The sequence below is a fragment of the Camelina sativa genome, chromosome 9 (assembly GCF_030686135.1).
Source record: "Camelina sativa cultivar CO46 ecotype springtype chromosome 9, ASM3068613v1".
Taxonomy (NCBI): Eukaryota; Viridiplantae; Streptophyta; class Magnoliopsida; order Brassicales; family Brassicaceae; genus Camelina; species Camelina sativa.
Genome location: NC_141888.1, coordinates 34387045 through 34403828, shown reverse-complemented (window position 1 = coordinate 34403828; position 16784 = coordinate 34387045). Strand labels below are relative to the sequence as shown.

Genomic DNA, 16784 nt, shown 5'->3' with positions numbered 1-16784 from the left:
AAACCGTAACCCGGTTCTGAATGTTTCGGGTCGATTGGGATTGGGATTGGGAGAGTTAGGTAAAGTAAGAGAGTCGTGGCAATAGACTTCTTCACCTTATAGAAAAAAGTTAACAAGTCTTCCAAGTAACTGTTAAATAAAAGTCTACACTTTTTGAAGGTCACCTACCTAATTTCTCTTCCAATCTTTCCAATGATTCCGGAGATACCTATATTTGTGTTTGATATAGTTCGGTTTAATTGGTTTATCTTACTAAAAATTGGTTTAATCGGTCATCAAGCTTTTGATACATTGCATTGGATAGAATCATATTGGTGTAGTTAATTTTATAATGTAAAACTTGTTTTCTTTGAAAATCTGTTATAGGCAGGGCTGGTTCATGGCATGAACCAAGTGAGTAAGTGTACAAGACTTTTTGACAAATTTTGAAAACACTTTTTGATTCATAATAAGTAGTTCTACTCCATTACATAAAAGACTCATTTTTGTATGATAAAAAAAAAAGATCCCAAAAAGTTTTTAGTATGATAAAAGTCATTTTTAGAGGGTACAAATATTTCCTATCACACATTTTAAAAAGTGATATCAAATAATCACACAAGTGGAATGTTTCAAAAACAGAACTTTAAAAGTTTTTGGGCGGTAATATGATAAAATAGTAACTTTTACCTTCGTTTCTTTGAATATACAAGATTCCTAGCGTTACTATTTGCACACTAACATTTTGACTCTCTTTCATTTTTCACCTTATAAAAAACATACATATTCAAATTAAACCCCACGCATCAGGCGAATAATTAACCCAAAAAAGACTACACAGAGTCCAGAATGTGTTATTAAAAAATTTGGGACCCTAAATTTTAGTAATTGTTGTAAACCACCCTCAAAACTACAAATAAAGCATTTTCAGATAGTTACAAAATTTCTCCACAAAAAGCCCCATAACTTACGAATTCTACAATATAACCCCTCTCGAATTAATCATCACGGCGGTGGAAGATTGATGATCACCGTGGATGAGTTTTCACCGGCGATCTATGAGACGAACTCCTCAAAACAATAAGTTTCTTCAAAACCCTCATCAACACCAACACGTTCAGATTCTTCCTCTTCTTGTTCTTCTTCGGTGTACTCTTCGACAACTTCATCCCCGTCCCGCACCCCACGGCAACAACGGCGGAGCTCTCATCGGAAAAGAAAGAAGTTTTCTTCTCTCCTCCACCATCCCCACCGGATACAATCCTCAGGCTTTGGCTTCTCGGAGGCAAATCTTCATTGAGATCTTCCCATAACATATCCATTTTATCCTCTGCTCTGTTGTCCTCGCTCCAACGTCTTCTCATCTCCACGTGAGAGAAGCTCTTTGCCTGATCGTGGTGGTAATGATCACCTTCTTTTCCGATGAGTAGTCTCGGGAAACCAAAGTCGTAATCTTTCCGGCGGGAGGAGTTAGCCGGCGAGTGTTTCCATAGAGGAGGTGAATCGAGACCGGAATGGTGAGAAGAAGCAAGAGATGGGAAGCTAAATTCTTCAGAAGACACACTGCTCAGAGCCATTTCTTCTAATGATCAAAGAAATTAAAAAGATTTATTTAAAAAAGAAGAAAGAAGTGAGGACCAAAGAGAGAGAGACACACACACACACAGTTTGTGTTTTGTTTGGTGATGTTGGATTCGTTTACTCTGTTTTGTTCTGCTTCAACTGCTACAACAAGTTCTCTTTTTTTTTTTTCTTTTTTTTTGTGTCTTGAGGAATTTAGAAGTTGCAGAAGAAGATTTTGGTATTTATTCGAAAGAAATCTGTAATTATGGTTACAAATTAAAAATATTTGTCTCTTTTTGGGTTCTTATTTTTACGATATTTATAGGCGATTTTATTTCTCAATAAGTCAACTTTACTTTTCTTTTTTAGGTGATTTATAGTTTTTTTTTTTTTAAGGTCAAAGGTGATGTATAGTTTTATTTGTAAATTGTTGTAATGCAAATCAGATTAGCTTTGATCAGTTTTTTAACAGAGAACAACAGCAGTTATTATCTGAAAGTTGGAACTTTCAAGTTAGAGATTTTTGTGCAATTATATACTTTTAAACAAAATTGGATTTGGATTAGCTATAAGATAAGAGAAATGTATAAAAAAGAGTTTATGAGAGTGACAGAACGCAGTTTCAATTTTGACATCTCATCTACCGGTGGGGTGATTGATTGATTTGAGGAAAGATGAACATAGAAGGTTGTCACCATCTGTTATCATCAATGTTATAACTCCACCTCATCTGATAACACTAATTCTTCTACGATTTGACTAATTTAAACCAACCAACGAAGAAAAAATAGAGGGTCAAACAAACAAACAAAAAAATATATTGCAAATCTTGAATTGAAAAACCTTTTTAGTCATTATATGCTTGTAAGAACAATTTTAAGCAAAACCCATTTCTGTTTCTAAAAAAATTTTAACGTCACAATAGGGTTTACGCGTGGATGTGTGCTAATGGCGTGTGCTTAATAAACTCACAGCATATTTACCAACATTTGGAGAAGATGATGATCTCGTCTTAGTTGCTCCTCTTTCCTTCCTCGATCTTCTTGAACCATTTTGTATTTGTTAGACAGAACCACGGTCCGTGCTCATAGTAGGTCGAGATAAGGAAAAAAAAGAAAAAAAAGGTTGATGCTCTGGTTTGCAGTTATCACAGTGGACCAGAGAAAGCATAGCAAAATGATTTTTAAGGTGCCCGGAGAGATTCTTGACGTCTAAGTGGAATGCCTTCTTCTTCATCAGTATGCTTGCTTATACGTAACGGTAATATTACCGATGAACCTGCAATAACATAGTGAATAAAACTCAGTTGCAAACTCTCAGAATCTTCAGAACCAGAGGTGTATACAGACACTTGTTGGTGTTAAGAATGTATGAATACAGCAAATGGCAATCCTTTTGTCAATCACAAATGACAATGTTTACCAAATTCTAGCTAGGAGTGTGTACATACATCTTTAACATATGTATAAATATAAAAGAGCACAGATGCATAAGAAGTGCCATTAATGAAATAAAGGAACTCACCCTCTACCATGTCCTTCGTTCTGTGGAGAAGAAAAGTGCCTGAAAGTATTGTAACAAATCCACACATTTCTGTGACAATTTGAGTACCGTTTTGTCGATCCCAGTCCTGTTCACAAAATCGGGTGATTTGAATCATGTACTGAAGCAACACCCTTATTACAATCATGTGTACATTTTGTGGGAGAAGACGCTACCTTAAACATTATGACACTGGCCAAAATAGTTAGAGATGTGAACATCACGTAGTATATAGGAGATACTATAGCTGTATTGAATGTATCAAGAGCCTGCAAGTGAAAAGCAATACAAATTGCAAGTCTTTTAGTAACAAAGGTAGACAACTAAGTACCCACGACGAATTCTAAAAATCGTATATAGTTACCTTGTTTAAGTAGTTCAGTTGGGTAATCACACAGGTAAGTACGACCAAGGTGAAAATCCATGTTTGAGGATAAAATAATTGATTTGTTCCTGAAAATGTCAGCTTTAGTGCTATACCAAGTGCTTTAACGCTCATTACCTGTTCACATGTTTGACAATATCATTTCCGGAAAAGTGAATCAAGATTCCTTTTTAAGGATAAATAGGGTTACAAACTGGAAACAGAAGAAAGAAAAATACCGATAATGATCCCACAAGCGAACAAATACCGATGTAAACCATAACGTTTGTTTGCCCATATTGGGGCACAAAACGGAAAATGAGAAATACAGCAGCTCCAATTACCAGACTCGCATAGAACATGAATGCTGCAACAAACTAGACGAAGTTAGAAAAATTGAATGGAAGGAGAAAAAGAATCCTGAGATGGTTCAAAATTACTATCTCCCATACAACGCACCTGGTTCTGTTGCAAGATTCCAAACTTCAAGCACAGAATCAATTTCACGTTCTTGAGGAGCATGTAGGACAATTGTCGTGGAACCAACAACACATAAAGCACAGCCAAGAATTCCAAAGATGTGTAGTTTCTCTCGTAGTATAATATGAGCTAAGACAGCACTGAGATCCAAATAACAAAGTGTATGAGAAAAGAAAGAAAAAAAATCACCGATTTACTCAGCACATAGAAAAGTTGATAGAAGAGTCGCTCTCTTGCCTGATAATGATACTAACAGCACCTAGAGGAGTGACAAGAATAGCTGGCGCAAATGCATAAGCAGCAAAATTGGCAATTTCACCAAGTAACACTGAAAGTAGCAGAAAGCAATGAGAGGTAGATAAACCAACAAGGCAACAATATAGTAACCACTAAGAAGAAGATTGAAAAATCCAACACCAAGGAAACAAACAAGACTCACTCGTTGTCATGCCGATCCACCAAAGAGGCTCGTAAAGATAAGAATACCCACCAACACCTACAAGCATCAGAGACTGAATCATATACTCCTGTATGAAAGCAAACCTAAAGGAACAACATTTACACGCCACAATGTAATCACTACAAGGTAATACAAGTCTTGAAACAAATGTGGCTATTAAGTTCCCTTAAAAGTTCAACAGAACACACAAATCTCCAATATGATGTTACACAACCTCAGAATACCTTAGCTAAAACTAAATCCTTATAAGTTCAATTACAATTAGAGATCCCAATTCCACATTAGCTGCTAGCTGAGTTGAACACACTCAAAATCCACAATTCAAGCACCAAAATTGAAAACCCACATTATCAGATTTATAATGTACCTGCCCTAGTGCCAGTGGAGGCAGCTTTCTTAAGACCTTTCTTCTTAACAATGAAACTAGCTCCAATGAATAAACTAGAAGACAAGGCCAAAACCAAACCCTTGATGTTATCAGAGGACATCCCTTTATAAGAATCTCGCCAGCTTCCACCACCTGATTCCTCCATTCCAAAAAAGAAACCTTTTTTATATCAACCCAGATGAGAAAAACCCTAAATCCTGACAGATCCGGACTTCAGATGTAGGCAGATCGAATCAGCAGAGAGAAATCGCCTCTTCTCTTCTCTTCTCTTCTCCCCTTTATTACTAATTCCTGCTTCTTTCTTCCCACCACTACGACGAAATCAGAGTAGGGTTTGCCTGTAGGAAAGACACGAGATTTGCAATCGGAGATTGAGGGAAGAAGAAGATCTCGTTAAAAAAGAAGATTTGAGGACCAAAAAAGAAACGGTGAGAGAGTTTATGACTGACCCCTACGGTCACTTTCCGGCGCCACCACCATGCTCCTTCTTTTTTTCACTCGATATAATTATTTAATTAAAATAAGTTTCACAATTTTTTTTAATATTAATTCTTTAAAGATAAATCTAAATAATAAAATTATAATAGCTTATATTTAAAATGTATTTCTAAATTATAAAATAAATACTCCTGTTTTTTTTTATGATTCTAGAGTAAAAAATTTGTTTTTCAATACTTGATAGTACCTTGACAGATCCGGGAAGAAGAATTCATGCTGGAGACAATTACTCTGGCGGCTCCACTCGGTAACATGAATAAGAGATAAATATTAATTTATTGAATCTTAAATAACTTAGCAGGTTAAATTTTAATTTATCAATAAGCATATTAACTTAGCACGTTAATCTAAATATTATCTAGATAACAACTATATTATCTATGTTAAAATATTAATATTAATTTATCAAATATTAAATAACTTAGCATGTCAAATATTATTTAGCACGTTAACCAAATATTTATATACTAAAATTACAATATTTTTATCATATTATTCCATCGATATCATGTGAATAGTGTTATATATCAGTTTATGAACAGTGACGCCAATATATTACATTAGAAAAGAGTTTATTGCATCAGTGGCATTTTATGTGATTAAGTTAAAGAAGAAGTATATTTATGATTTACTTTTGTTTTCTCTCTCCTATATACTTAATTTTGAAATTATGAAGGCTACAAAACTAATAAATCATTTTTCTGGGGTTACAGATTAATATAACATTTTTAATATAGTGAAAACTGCAAAAAATTGATTTATTTAATATTTACTAGAAAAAACATGAACTTTTTTTCTTGTTAAAAAAATATTCAAACTATTTTATAAAATTATAAGTGATAAAAACTACATAAACTATCCTGAATTTTCGATTTTCCACTTATCATGGTATGATTTTTAATAATGTTCATGCAATCGTAAACACCTTTCTAATTACAATCTTATAGAGAAATTTTATTTTTACCATATCTTAACCTTATATTCAATTTTTGTTTTATGAGTTTCAAGTTTTTGTTATGATTAGAAATTTAGAAGAAAGAATAAGAAGTTAATAGTGTTTCTAATAACGTTAATGTCCAATCATAACAACGATATGTGAGAATTTAGAAAATCGAGATAATTAATGTATTTTTTGTCACCTAAAAAATAGTGTGAGTATTTTTCTGGCAACAAAATTCGTATTTTTTTTAGCAAATATTAAAGAAGTTATGTTTTTTATTATTTTTACCTTTTAATATATTAGATATTCAAAGACATGAGAATAGTTATAATGTATAATTAATAAGTTTCGTAAAAAGTGACTAAAATTTAAGGAATTTGACTAAATTTACTTAATGTTAAATATTTTCACCAGTAATTGCATTGCCTATTATATAATTTTTAGATGAGAAAAAATTATTGAACTTTATCTCAATGTATATAAATTGCCATTAATTTATGATCAGACTTCTTTTTCTTGGGATTGGTTTCTCTAGACTGATATTTTATTTGACAGTTACACAAAATAGTGAATTTTTAAAGTCAAACACAGTATTTATTGATGGACAAACAAAAGAAAAACAGATTCTCTTTTAAATAAAGTTCAGGTTACAAAATAAAATATTTTTTAAAAAAAACTAAAGGAAATATGAAACATAGACTCAAGGTTTATTACATTTTCACACTTCGTCCATTCTTTCATTTTAGGTTCTTCATATTTGCTAAAAGACAGTAAACTAATGGAATCCCATAGCCCCTGTCTGCATAGGTGCATCCGGAGGTAGTGAAGGTATAACAGTTAACGCTAGTACTCCACTAATCACCGCCGCAACTGCCCCAACCACGAATGCCGGTAGGTTTCCACCACCAAATAAGGCGTCGAAAGGTCCACTTCCAAATGATATTATCATTTGTGGTATCACAATCGCTATATTCAAAACTCCTAGTGAAAGTCCTGTAATAAAATAAAATAAAATAACATTTTTTTTGGTTAATTTAAAAATTAAATATCTAAAGTTACAGTACAAGATAAAACTGTTTTCGTTTCAAACATTTATGGTACATTGCATACGCATGAAACCCATGTAGATAATCAACGGATTACATTAAAGATGTCAATTAATCAACGGATTACATTAAAGATGTCAATTAATAAAATTAAATTAATAATCACAACCTATTAAATGCTAAGGATAAACTTGTATATTATTCACAAAAGAAGAAAGAGATTTTGAAATATTTACTTTTTGATTAGACATGCATAAAACTGGAAACATAATCCTCTCAATTAATTTATTCAATTCAAACATTTCAAGTCAATAAATGCTCTAAGATAACCATTTTTGGTCCAACATCATCAGAAATTCAGAATCAGTCTAATTAGACTTATAACTCAAATTTGACAAAAAGTTACCTTGGCCAGCACCGGAGCTGTTGGAAAATATGGACGCTAGTGCAAACGGGACACTGAATGTAATCTGTAAAAATAAGACTTAAACTTGTAAAAAACTTTGATGTAAAAGACAAAACCCCAAAAAAATGACAAAAAAACAAAAATGCACTTACAGCTAATGGGATACCAAGAACGGTAAAGAGACTTAACGCTCCAGCTTTGATACCAGGGCTAGGTCCGGCGAAAGGACCAGCGATTTTCCGGTGCTGCTCGGCCGCTTTTGTGACGAGAACCGTCATGGCTAAAGCAATGGCGAGGATGAAATTCACCAATCCCCAAAGCCGTTTCGCTCCTCCCAATTTCCGACCAATCCACTCAACACCAAGTGAGACAAAACCAAGAAGTATTGAGTTAAACATCAATCCCAAAGCACCAGCGTGAACTCCTTGGTTGTAAAGAGACTTGGATGTTTCGTTTCCATCTGATTTACCACCGTACACTTCACGACCCATCCAATCGGTATCGTACAAAATAAAAGGGAACCAAGCGATCCAGTTAAAAACCGTAACGATTAGTAGCATCCACATGGGACGTTCCATGACTTTGAGAGCTCTGACGATTTCTCCAAAGAAAAAAACACCTGACGTTTTCCCGTCGTCTACCGGTGGCTTAGTCCATTTTTTTTCTTTAACGTACGTTAGAGACGTGAAGGTGACGATGAGGAGAAGAGTGATGGACAAGAAGAAACAGCTTTTGAGATTCGCGCAGTAGATATCGCAAGCGTTGGTCATCGTGAACGGGAACATCTTGTGGATGTGAGGGTAAGATCCAGCAGCGTAACCCATAACGTTACCGACCGCCATAAAAAAGGAGAAACACGCGTTGGCGAGACGCGTTTTTTTGGCGTCTCCGGCGGCTAGATCGGCTAAGAAAGCACGGCATGGTCCTTGTAAAGTGTTGTTCGCCACGTCAAGGATCCAAAACCCGACGGTGAAGATGATAATGGCTCGGGTCTTTACCTTATCATCGATTTTGTCTCCAAAGCTATGTCCAAGATCCGCCGAGAATCCGATGAGGAACACGGAGATGGCTACGAGTACGGCTCCGACGGCGATGAACGGACGACGACGACCAAATCTTGACTCGCATCGGTCACTGTGGTAACCGACGATTGGTTGTACAAGAATGCCGGAGATTGGACCACAGAGCCACATGTAAGCGGACCATTTGTGAGGGATCCCGAGGAGTTGCACGTAAGGTGTCAGAAGAGAGAGCTGTAACGCCCACCCGAACTGCACACCTGCGGCGATGGATGCGACGGAGATGATTTTACGCAGTGGAGATGGTTGGTTGAGATCTTCCGGCGCCGACTGTATCTCTAACCCCGCCGCACCGTTGGCGGCTCTCATTGCTTCGTACTCTCCTCCCATTATGAGAAAAAAAAAACACGTACAGACAAAAAAACGTAAATTTTAGAGCAAAGAAGAAATATTATATTCCTTTTTTTTTTTGGTTGTGTCTTTGTATCTTTTTTATAAGAGAGAGTTTATGTTTTGTGATGTATGAGATGAAAGATTAGAGTTGTATTTATAGGGGAAAGTCCTGTAAGAAAAGTATCGTTTTGCGGATATTAAGACACGTGGCAGTTAACTTCTGTGTTTTGTTTATCTGCTGTGTTATTGTCATGTTGACTACTAGTTTGTTTATAAGTCTAATTAAGGGTATTTTATTAAAAAAAAATACATATTAAGTAAAAGTTATTCAACTTTATAAAAAGGGGATATATTTCTTTTCTCTAATTGATTTTTTTTCTTTGTTTACCAAAGCAGTCAGTGTTACTAAGGTCACACACAAGTTTTATACACACTTTAACTATTTGGTTTTCACACAGTAATATTTGTATTTGATGAGTTTTGTGGTGGTGAAGGTAAAACAGTTAAAGCTAATATTCTACTAATCATTGTTGTAACTGTTAAAGAGGATAAACGCCGCCGATAAGTTTTCACGGCCGAAGAGGTTCAACTTAAGTGATAACAATCGTTTATGGTAGCGCCAAATTTTGAGTATTACGATTCAATCATTTGTGGTAAACTGACTAAAGGGAATGAAAACAACCTGTGGATAAGTAAAAGATATATGAACGGATAACAAAAAAGATACTGATTTACATGATTTAAGTTAATGAATCACGCCATAGTAAATTCTATGGCTGAACTTGTGGATAATATCCACATGAAGATTTTAAAAATAAACTCTCCAATGAAAGTTTATATGATTTAAGTTAATGAATCACGCCGTAGTAAATTCTATGGCTTAACTTGTGGATAATATCCACACGAGATTTTGAAAATAAACTCTCCAATAAAATCTACATTTATTTGGTATATATGAACTAATATACATTCTTCTTGGCAACAAAGGCAAATCTACATTTAATTATATATGAATAAAACACAATTAACTGTTCAAATCTTTGGTTTTATGATGGAAGATTAGACATTTTATTTGTATGGGGAAGACAAAGAAAAAGAGAAAAAAAATGGATATTAATCTCTTAAAGATTATTATTTTTTTGGATAAAAAATATAGTTAGAAAGTAAAAGTTTTGACTCTCCAAAGACGAATTTGGTAAGCGAATCAGAGAGCTTATATAATCCGTTACTTACAAAGTAAACAAGATATTTGACCACTCTACCAAAACAAAACAAAACAAGATATTTGACCATAAATAAAAAAATAAACAAAGATTCCAAGAACAAAACAAACAAGATAGTTGACCATAAATAAATAAAAATAAACAAGAAGACAAGATTTACTTTTTTCTTTTGGACAATATTTGCTTTTTAAACGAGTGATTAATTACGTTTCCAAAGTGATTATCAAAAGACTGGGCTCTTATTCTTTAATCTTTAAGAAGAGTTTTTGATCCATGTCCAACTTGAAAAGTCTTCAAACTTGTCCAACGATTGAAAATTGATTTTGTTTTTTATGTATCCAAAAAAAAGTTTCTGGCCCAAAGGCCTTCGTAATTATGTTGCGCCAGTCTTGTTTTTGATCGTTTGCACAATACTGTCATTTGTTGTTTTGATGTGTCTTGATATATCTAATAACCTTGGCCAATTGACGAAGTCGTGTGACCAATGAGGCAATGAGTCCGAATTGTGTAAGATGGATATGGACTATCTGTTCTCTTACTCACAATCATCATTAAGCAAGGTATGAGCATTTCTTACGTTTTAGGCAAATACAGTATTGGATTTTTAAAGAAAAATTATGGAAACTCTTATATATATAATTTTTTTTAATCACTATCACATAAAGCATGTTGTTGACGAAACAAATACATTATAACTTAATGATATTCTAAAAATGATATAATCATATACATATAATGTATGATTATATGTATGATCTTCAGAAAAAACATGGGTTATAATTGCCTAGTGAGAAATCATCAGGTTGTTATGTGTCATTCTATGCTAAGTAAGAAACAGATAACTATATTATAAAAAAATGTGTTTCTAAAATATAAATAATAATAGAAATTGATTAATAAGTGTTTTCAATTATACAAATCAAATTGATTAATTTAAATACTAATCATATATTAATAAGTGTTTTATATTTTGTAAAACAAACTAGATAGAAACCCGCGGTACACCGCGGGGTTAATTTAAAAAAAATATATCTATATACTTATTTAAGCAACCCTTTAAACAAATAACTCTACTCCATGTAAAATATTACACAAAATGCCACTGTATTTTAATACAAAATATAATAACAGAATCTTAATATTAATTTGTTGTAACCTGAAAATGATTATCCAAAAAAATAGTAATTATTAATTTATTAGATTACAAGAAATTATTAATAAAATAATTTCGAAATTATTTAATAAAATAATAATAAAATTATTTCGAAATTATGTAATAAAATAATTAAATAGATTCTATTTATTGTTTCAGAAATCTTAGGAAACAATAACAAACTCTTTAGAAAATTATAAAACTTAAATTTATTTATAAAACTAAGATTAAATATTTACATATCCAAATCATTTAATAATAACAAATATATATTAAAATTAGGGTACAACATTCTTTCTATTTTTAAAATATATCTATATACTTATTTAAGCTATGTTGTTAAAAATTTAACCAGTTCTAATGTGACATATTACAAAAATGCTATTATATTTTAATTATTCTAATAACTAACAAAAGAAAAGTTTAGATTTGTTTACAAAATAATTAACTCTATTTATTGTTTCATAAATCTTAGGAAATAATAACAAACTATTTAATTGGCTAAAACTTAATTGTTTATACACAATATTCACTATATAAACAATACTAAGTGTATAATATTGATAATATACATAACCTAATTGTAATTTTCACCTATAAAATTAATATACAACATGTTATACCAATAACTTCAATTTGTAAATTTGGTATATTAAGATCTCTAAACACGATCACATCAATTTGTAATACCAAATCACGGGTCAATACATGTTTTGTTTGATTTTTTTAGCTTTACCAAATGTATAATTAACGAATTTGATATTGCACCAAACCAAAATAGTAGTACCAACTACGGGTCGAAATCAGAGTATGACCTTAAGTAAATTAAATATATGATTTTATAAAATGTATAGAATTAATAAATTTTCTACTATTATTTTGTAATAAACAAATCCAAATTTACATAAATATTTCCTCACGCTGGTAACATTATTCTACAAAATATTAACGTGTATTTATGAGTCGGGTAATAAAACGGGTAATGAGACGGGTAACGAGACGCTCAAAAATTAAATTAATTTCCGATACTCGATCATTATTCATGGATAATATAATTATTATACCCTTCACTCGACCCTAAAGCTGCGGGTACCTTTTTCGGGACGGATACAAACCGAAAAACGGGTCCAATACGGGTATCAGTAGTAGTTTACAGGCCTACCTATTAGTTGTTTAATATGAATCAAAATTCACCATATAGTACTATATTATATAACATGTAAATGAATGATACAACATAAACATAATATTAACAAATAACAAAAAAAAAAAAAAATTCCCGCGCTACCAGCGCGGGTTATTATCTAGTATAATATTAGTTTAGTAAACTTATTATATATATAGTTAATATTTTATATTTATTAAATGTACAACTCTTTATATCTATATATTATTTATATATTATATAGTGTACAATGACTATGTGGACTACTAAGTAGCTCAAGTGTGGGTCGATTCTTATGGTTGTTATGACCATTTCTACGCAAACCTCTGATCTTCTTTACTTGTGTGATGCGAGACCTCTAACCTCACGATGTTTGTGAACATGGTTATCCAGTTGAACCTCACGATGCTTGTGAACATGATTATCCAGTTGATTCTCGTTTCCTTACAGACTGCGTTATGACCCGGAAAAGGAAAAGACGGTGAGGAAGAAAAAATAGAAGTGTTAATAGTAGTTCATCAATCGGATTTTTAGACTCGACTCACACTTAGAGCTACGTAAATGGTTTTGTTTAGTTAACATAAATTATATGTTGATTAGATAAGTAACTTAAAGAATCAAATGAAGCATAGAAAGAGAGCAAGATTTTTAAGTTCTAATCATCAACCTTTATGATTACCTTCTTCACCCAAATGTCTTGACGAGAATCCAGTCACCAACATAAAGCCTATTCACATATTTGGAAACCAAATCCTTCTTTATTAAGGAATGAATTTTTGTACCCTGAAATGAATAAAGAAAAACTGTATTAGTAGTCGTATTTAATAGGTAGATCTTTACCTATTCATCTAACAAAACCATCTTCCATTGTGAAGAGAACTAAGGCGATCTTCAAGGTTCTAAGTAAGCTTTTGTGTGTTTTGTATTGGTGATGAAGGTCATTGGCGTGATGGTTTAGAGTATTTATAGGCTAATCATTAGGTCGATAATTCTTATAATCTTTCAATGCCAAAATCACGGCTTTCGAAACAAAATTAGGTATAAAATCTTTTGTAATCGGTTTTATTTTGGAAAATTGAAGGAATATTATACTCTTTGGCATTTATCATTGTTTCTTTAATTTGATTTTTACAGATATTAGAGGAAACGATGGTAAGAGATATCTTATAATATCTGGTTTGTTTCTAAAAATCATTTTGAAAAATTCATGGAGAGAAGCCGTGAATCCGTGATATCGGCTAGAAAATCTTGTACTCGACAATTAATTGTGTTAATGTATAGAATTCTATAAAATGTAAATCTTGGTTGTTAAAATTTATACATTAAATTATAAATTAAAAAAAATTAACCCAATGGCATCCCTGTAAATAAGTACCAAGTCCAGGATTTTTTTCATAAATGTAACTAATTTAACTAATACTATTACTGAATTATTGTGTTTTTCACCATGGATAAAGTAAGTTGCCTAAGTCATTCTAGATTATAAAAAATTATTCAACTTTTTCCCTATGTATAAAATAATTGCCACAAATTAATATCAGTTTTTGTTTTCTGTCTGGAAGTATTTTCACTAGTTGGATACTTCTTTTACGCGCGAAAGCAAAACAGTCAAAAAAAAAAAAAAAACTATAGTCACATACATCACTTACTGACGACCAAACAAAAGAAAAACAAATTCTATTTCAAATTCAAATGAGTAACAAAGTAAAAAAAAAAAAAAAAAAAAACTAAAGGAAGGGTGAAATACAGATTACCCAAGGTTTATTAGAGTTTTATCATTTTATCCCATTCTCTTTTCTTTTCTTTTTTGGGTTTTGCACAATAATACTGTATTTGATCATGAGTTTCATAAAAAAAAAAAAACATAGTAATTTAAACTAGTGGAATCCCATGGCCCCTGTCTTTAAAGCAGGTGCGTCCGGTGGCGGTGAAGGTAAAACGGTTAACGCTAATACTCCACTAATCGCTGCTGCAATTGCTCCAACGATAAACGCCGGTAAGTTTCCACCACCGAAGAGGGCGTCGAAAGGTCCACCTCCTAGTGATACTATCATTTGTGGTATCACAATCGCCAAATTTAAAACTCCTAACGAAAGTCCTGTAATAATAAAATAAAATGAATGGTTTATAAGTTATATGGACGGACTAGATAAAGTAATAGTATAATTTAACGATTACGGTCCCACGTTATAATAAGAATCAAACCAGTACAAAACTATGTAAGTTGAATAAAGTTAAAAGAATTTTACCTTGGCCGGCACCAGAGCTGCTTGAAAATATGGACGCTAGCGCAAATGGAGTACTGAATGTAATCTGTGATAATAAAATAAACGAATCGGTTAATACTAAACAAAAAAAAAGAAAAAAAAAAGAGTAGAAAACAAAAGTGTAATATACTTACAGCTAATGGAATACCAAGAACAGCAAAAAGACTTAAAGCTCCAGCTTTAATACCACTGCTCGGTCCGGCTAATTGACCGGCGGTTTCCCGGTGATCATTGGCCAATTTCGTAACGAGAACGGTCATGGCCAAACCGGCGGCGAGGATGAAATTGACAATTCCCCAAAGGCGTTTAGCTCCTCCTATTTTCCGACCAATCCATTCAACACCAAGTGACATGAAACCAAGAACTATCGAGTTAAACATCAATCCCATTGCACCAGATTGGACTCCTAGGCTGTATAGTTTCTTCGACCGTTCGTTTCCATCTGAATCTCCACCGTACACTTCACGACCCATCCAGTCAGTATCGAACAAGAGAAAAGGGAACCAAGCGATCCAGTTCAAGGCCGTGACGATTAGAAGCATCCACATGGGACGTTTCATGACTTTGAAAGCTCCAAAGATTTCTCCGAACAAAGGAACGCCTGAGGTCTTCTCATCTTCGTCGGGGTTTCTCGCCGGCGGAGACCATTGCTTGTCTTTCACGTACCAAAGAGACGTGACGGTGACGATGAGGAGGAGAGTGATGGATAAGAAGAAACAAGTCTTTAGATTAGCGCAGTAGATATCGCAAGCTTTGGTCCTTGTGAAGGGAAACATTCTGTGAAGGTTAGTGTAGGATCCAGCAGCGTAACCCAAAACGTTTCCAACCGCCATAAAAAAGGAGAAAAACGCGTTTGCGACTCGCGTTCTTTTAGCGTCACCGGCAGCTAAATCGGCTAAGAAAGCACGGCAAGGTCCTTGTAAAGTATTGTTGGCCACGTCAAGGATCCAAAACCCGAGAGCGAAGATCCCAATGGCTCGAACCTTTACTTTCTCTTCGAGCTTATCTCCCATTTTACTACCAAGATCCGCCGCGTAACCGATGAGGAAAACGGCGACGGCAACGAGTACGGCTCCGGTGGCGATGAAGGGACGACGGCGACCAAATCTTGAGGTGCATCGGTCACTGTGGAAACCGACGATTGGTTGAACAATCATACCGGAGACTGGACCACAGAGCCAAATGAGGGATGACCATTTGTGAGGGATTCCAAGGAGTTGAACGTAAGGTGTGAGAAGAGAGAGCTGTAATGCCCATCCGAACTGTACACCGGCGGCGATGGAAGCGACGGAGATGATTTTACGAAGGGGAGATGGTTGGTCGAAATCTTCCGGCGACTGTTGTGTCTCTAGAGCCGCCGCATCTTTAGTGGATTTTTCTTTTTCGGTGACTCCCATTATCAGGAAGTTACAAAAAAAAAAAAAAAAAACACACACACACGAATAGACAAAAATAGAAAACTTTAGAGGGTAAAAAAAAAAGAAAAGAAAATTTTGTTTATTTTCCTTTTTATTTTTTTTTTTTTTTGATTTTTCTGTCTTTTCTCTCTGTTTTTTTTTTTTTTTTTTCTAAGTGAAGGTTTTGTTTTTGTGATGTAGGAGACGAGAGCATGGAGTTGTATTTATAGGCGAAATGAGATTTTTTATTACACTTGGAGATGATTATTTTTCGGATAAGAGACACAGTTACAAATTTTTTTTTATTGTGTGAGTGTATGGCAAGGTAGGGACATGTGTCAGTTAGGACATTAACTCCTCTTTGTTTCTGTTTTTTTACGGGATTTTAATTGGTTTCGCCATTTTTCTTGCATCAAGTGTGACTTTGACGTTGATTCAATTTCTCTCTCTCACAGTTTACTTTTCTCCTTTTTACTCTCTTTTTTTTTTCTTCTTTAAATC

The 16784-nt window shown here is 33.5% G+C and overlaps 4 protein-coding genes across 4 annotated transcripts; all 4 read right to left on the bottom strand.

The window, feature by feature from the left end:
* Window positions 1-722: 722 nt before the first annotated feature.
* LOC104712767 (uncharacterized) lies at window positions 723-2005 on the bottom strand. The gene has a single exon (XM_010429739.3). The coding sequence runs from the start codon at window positions 1554-1556 to the stop codon at window positions 1008-1010; it is 549 nt and encodes a 182-aa protein (XP_010428041.1). The 5' UTR covers window positions 1557-2005; the 3' UTR covers window positions 723-1007.
* A 371-nt stretch (window positions 2006-2376) lies between these two features.
* On the bottom strand, window positions 2377-5301 carry LOC104712766 (putative magnesium transporter NIPA4). The gene is made up of 10 exons (XM_010429738.2): window positions 5226-5301; window positions 4756-5114; window positions 4368-4424; window positions 4166-4256; window positions 3908-4068; window positions 3688-3815; window positions 3449-3586; window positions 3261-3353; window positions 3067-3172; window positions 2377-2820 (listed from the first exon to the last, which is right to left on the bottom strand). The coding sequence occupies exons 2-10, from the start codon at window positions 4919-4921 to the stop codon at window positions 2726-2728; spliced, it is 1035 nt and encodes a 344-aa protein (XP_010428040.1). The 5' UTR covers window positions 4922-5114; window positions 5226-5301; the 3' UTR covers window positions 2377-2725.
* A 1485-nt stretch (window positions 5302-6786) lies between these two features.
* On the bottom strand, window positions 6787-9249 carry LOC104712765 (sucrose transport protein SUC5-like). The gene is made up of 3 exons (XM_010429736.3): window positions 7819-9249; window positions 7667-7730; window positions 6787-7207 (listed from the first exon to the last, which is right to left on the bottom strand). The coding sequence occupies exons 1-3, from the start codon at window positions 9073-9075 to the stop codon at window positions 6990-6992; spliced, it is 1539 nt and encodes a 512-aa protein (XP_010428038.2). The 5' UTR covers window positions 9076-9249; the 3' UTR covers window positions 6787-6989.
* Window positions 9250-14282: 5033 nt separating this feature from the next.
* On the bottom strand, window positions 14283-16503 carry LOC109124398 (sucrose transport protein SUC1-like). Its single transcript, XM_010417602.2, has 3 exons — window positions 15021-16503; window positions 14869-14932; window positions 14283-14717 (listed from the first exon to the last, which is right to left on the bottom strand). Exons 1-3 carry the CDS (start codon window positions 16281-16283, stop codon window positions 14497-14499), a joined length of 1548 nt encoding a protein of 515 aa, XP_010415904.2. The 5' UTR covers window positions 16284-16503; the 3' UTR covers window positions 14283-14496.
* Window positions 16504-16784: the final 281 nt, after the last annotated feature.

Bases quoted from the DNA above. Each gene is read 5' to 3' on its own strand.
- LOC104712767 (XM_010429739.3), bottom strand. From the start codon at position 1,556: ATGGCTCTGAGCAGTGTGTCTTCTGAAGAATTTAGCTTCCCATCTCTT.
- LOC104712766 (XM_010429738.2), bottom strand. From the start codon at position 4,921: ATGGAGGAATCAGGTGGTGGAAGCTGGCGAGATTCTTATAAAGGGATG. The intron at 4,425-4,755 runs GTACATTATAAA...TGATGCTTGTAG, and splicing joins CTCCACTGGCACTAGGGCAG to GTGTTGGTGGGTATTCTTAT. The intron at 3,173-3,260 runs GTAGCGTCTTCT...TTTTGTGAACAG, and splicing joins CCAGTGTCATAATGTTTAAG to GACTGGGATCGACAAAACGG.
- LOC104712765 (XM_010429736.3), bottom strand. From the start codon at position 9,075: ATGGGAGGAGAGTACGAAGCAATGAGAGCCGCCAACGGTGCGGCGGGG. The intron at 7,731-7,818 runs GTAAGTGCATTT...TTATTTTTACAG, and splicing joins TTCTTGGTATCCCATTAGCT to ATTACATTCAGTGTCCCGTT. The intron at 7,208-7,666 runs GTAACTTTTTGT...ATTTTATTACAG, and splicing joins CAGCTCCGGTGCTGGCCAAG to GACTTTCACTAGGAGTTTTG.
- LOC109124398 (XM_010417602.2), bottom strand. From the start codon at position 16,283: ATGGGAGTCACCGAAAAAGAAAAATCCACTAAAGATGCGGCGGCTCTA. The intron at 14,933-15,020 runs GTAAGTATATTA...TTATTATCACAG, and splicing joins TTCTTGGTATTCCATTAGCT to ATTACATTCAGTACTCCATT. The intron at 14,718-14,868 runs GTAAAATTCTTT...TTATTATTACAG, and splicing joins CAGCTCTGGTGCCGGCCAAG to GACTTTCGTTAGGAGTTTTA.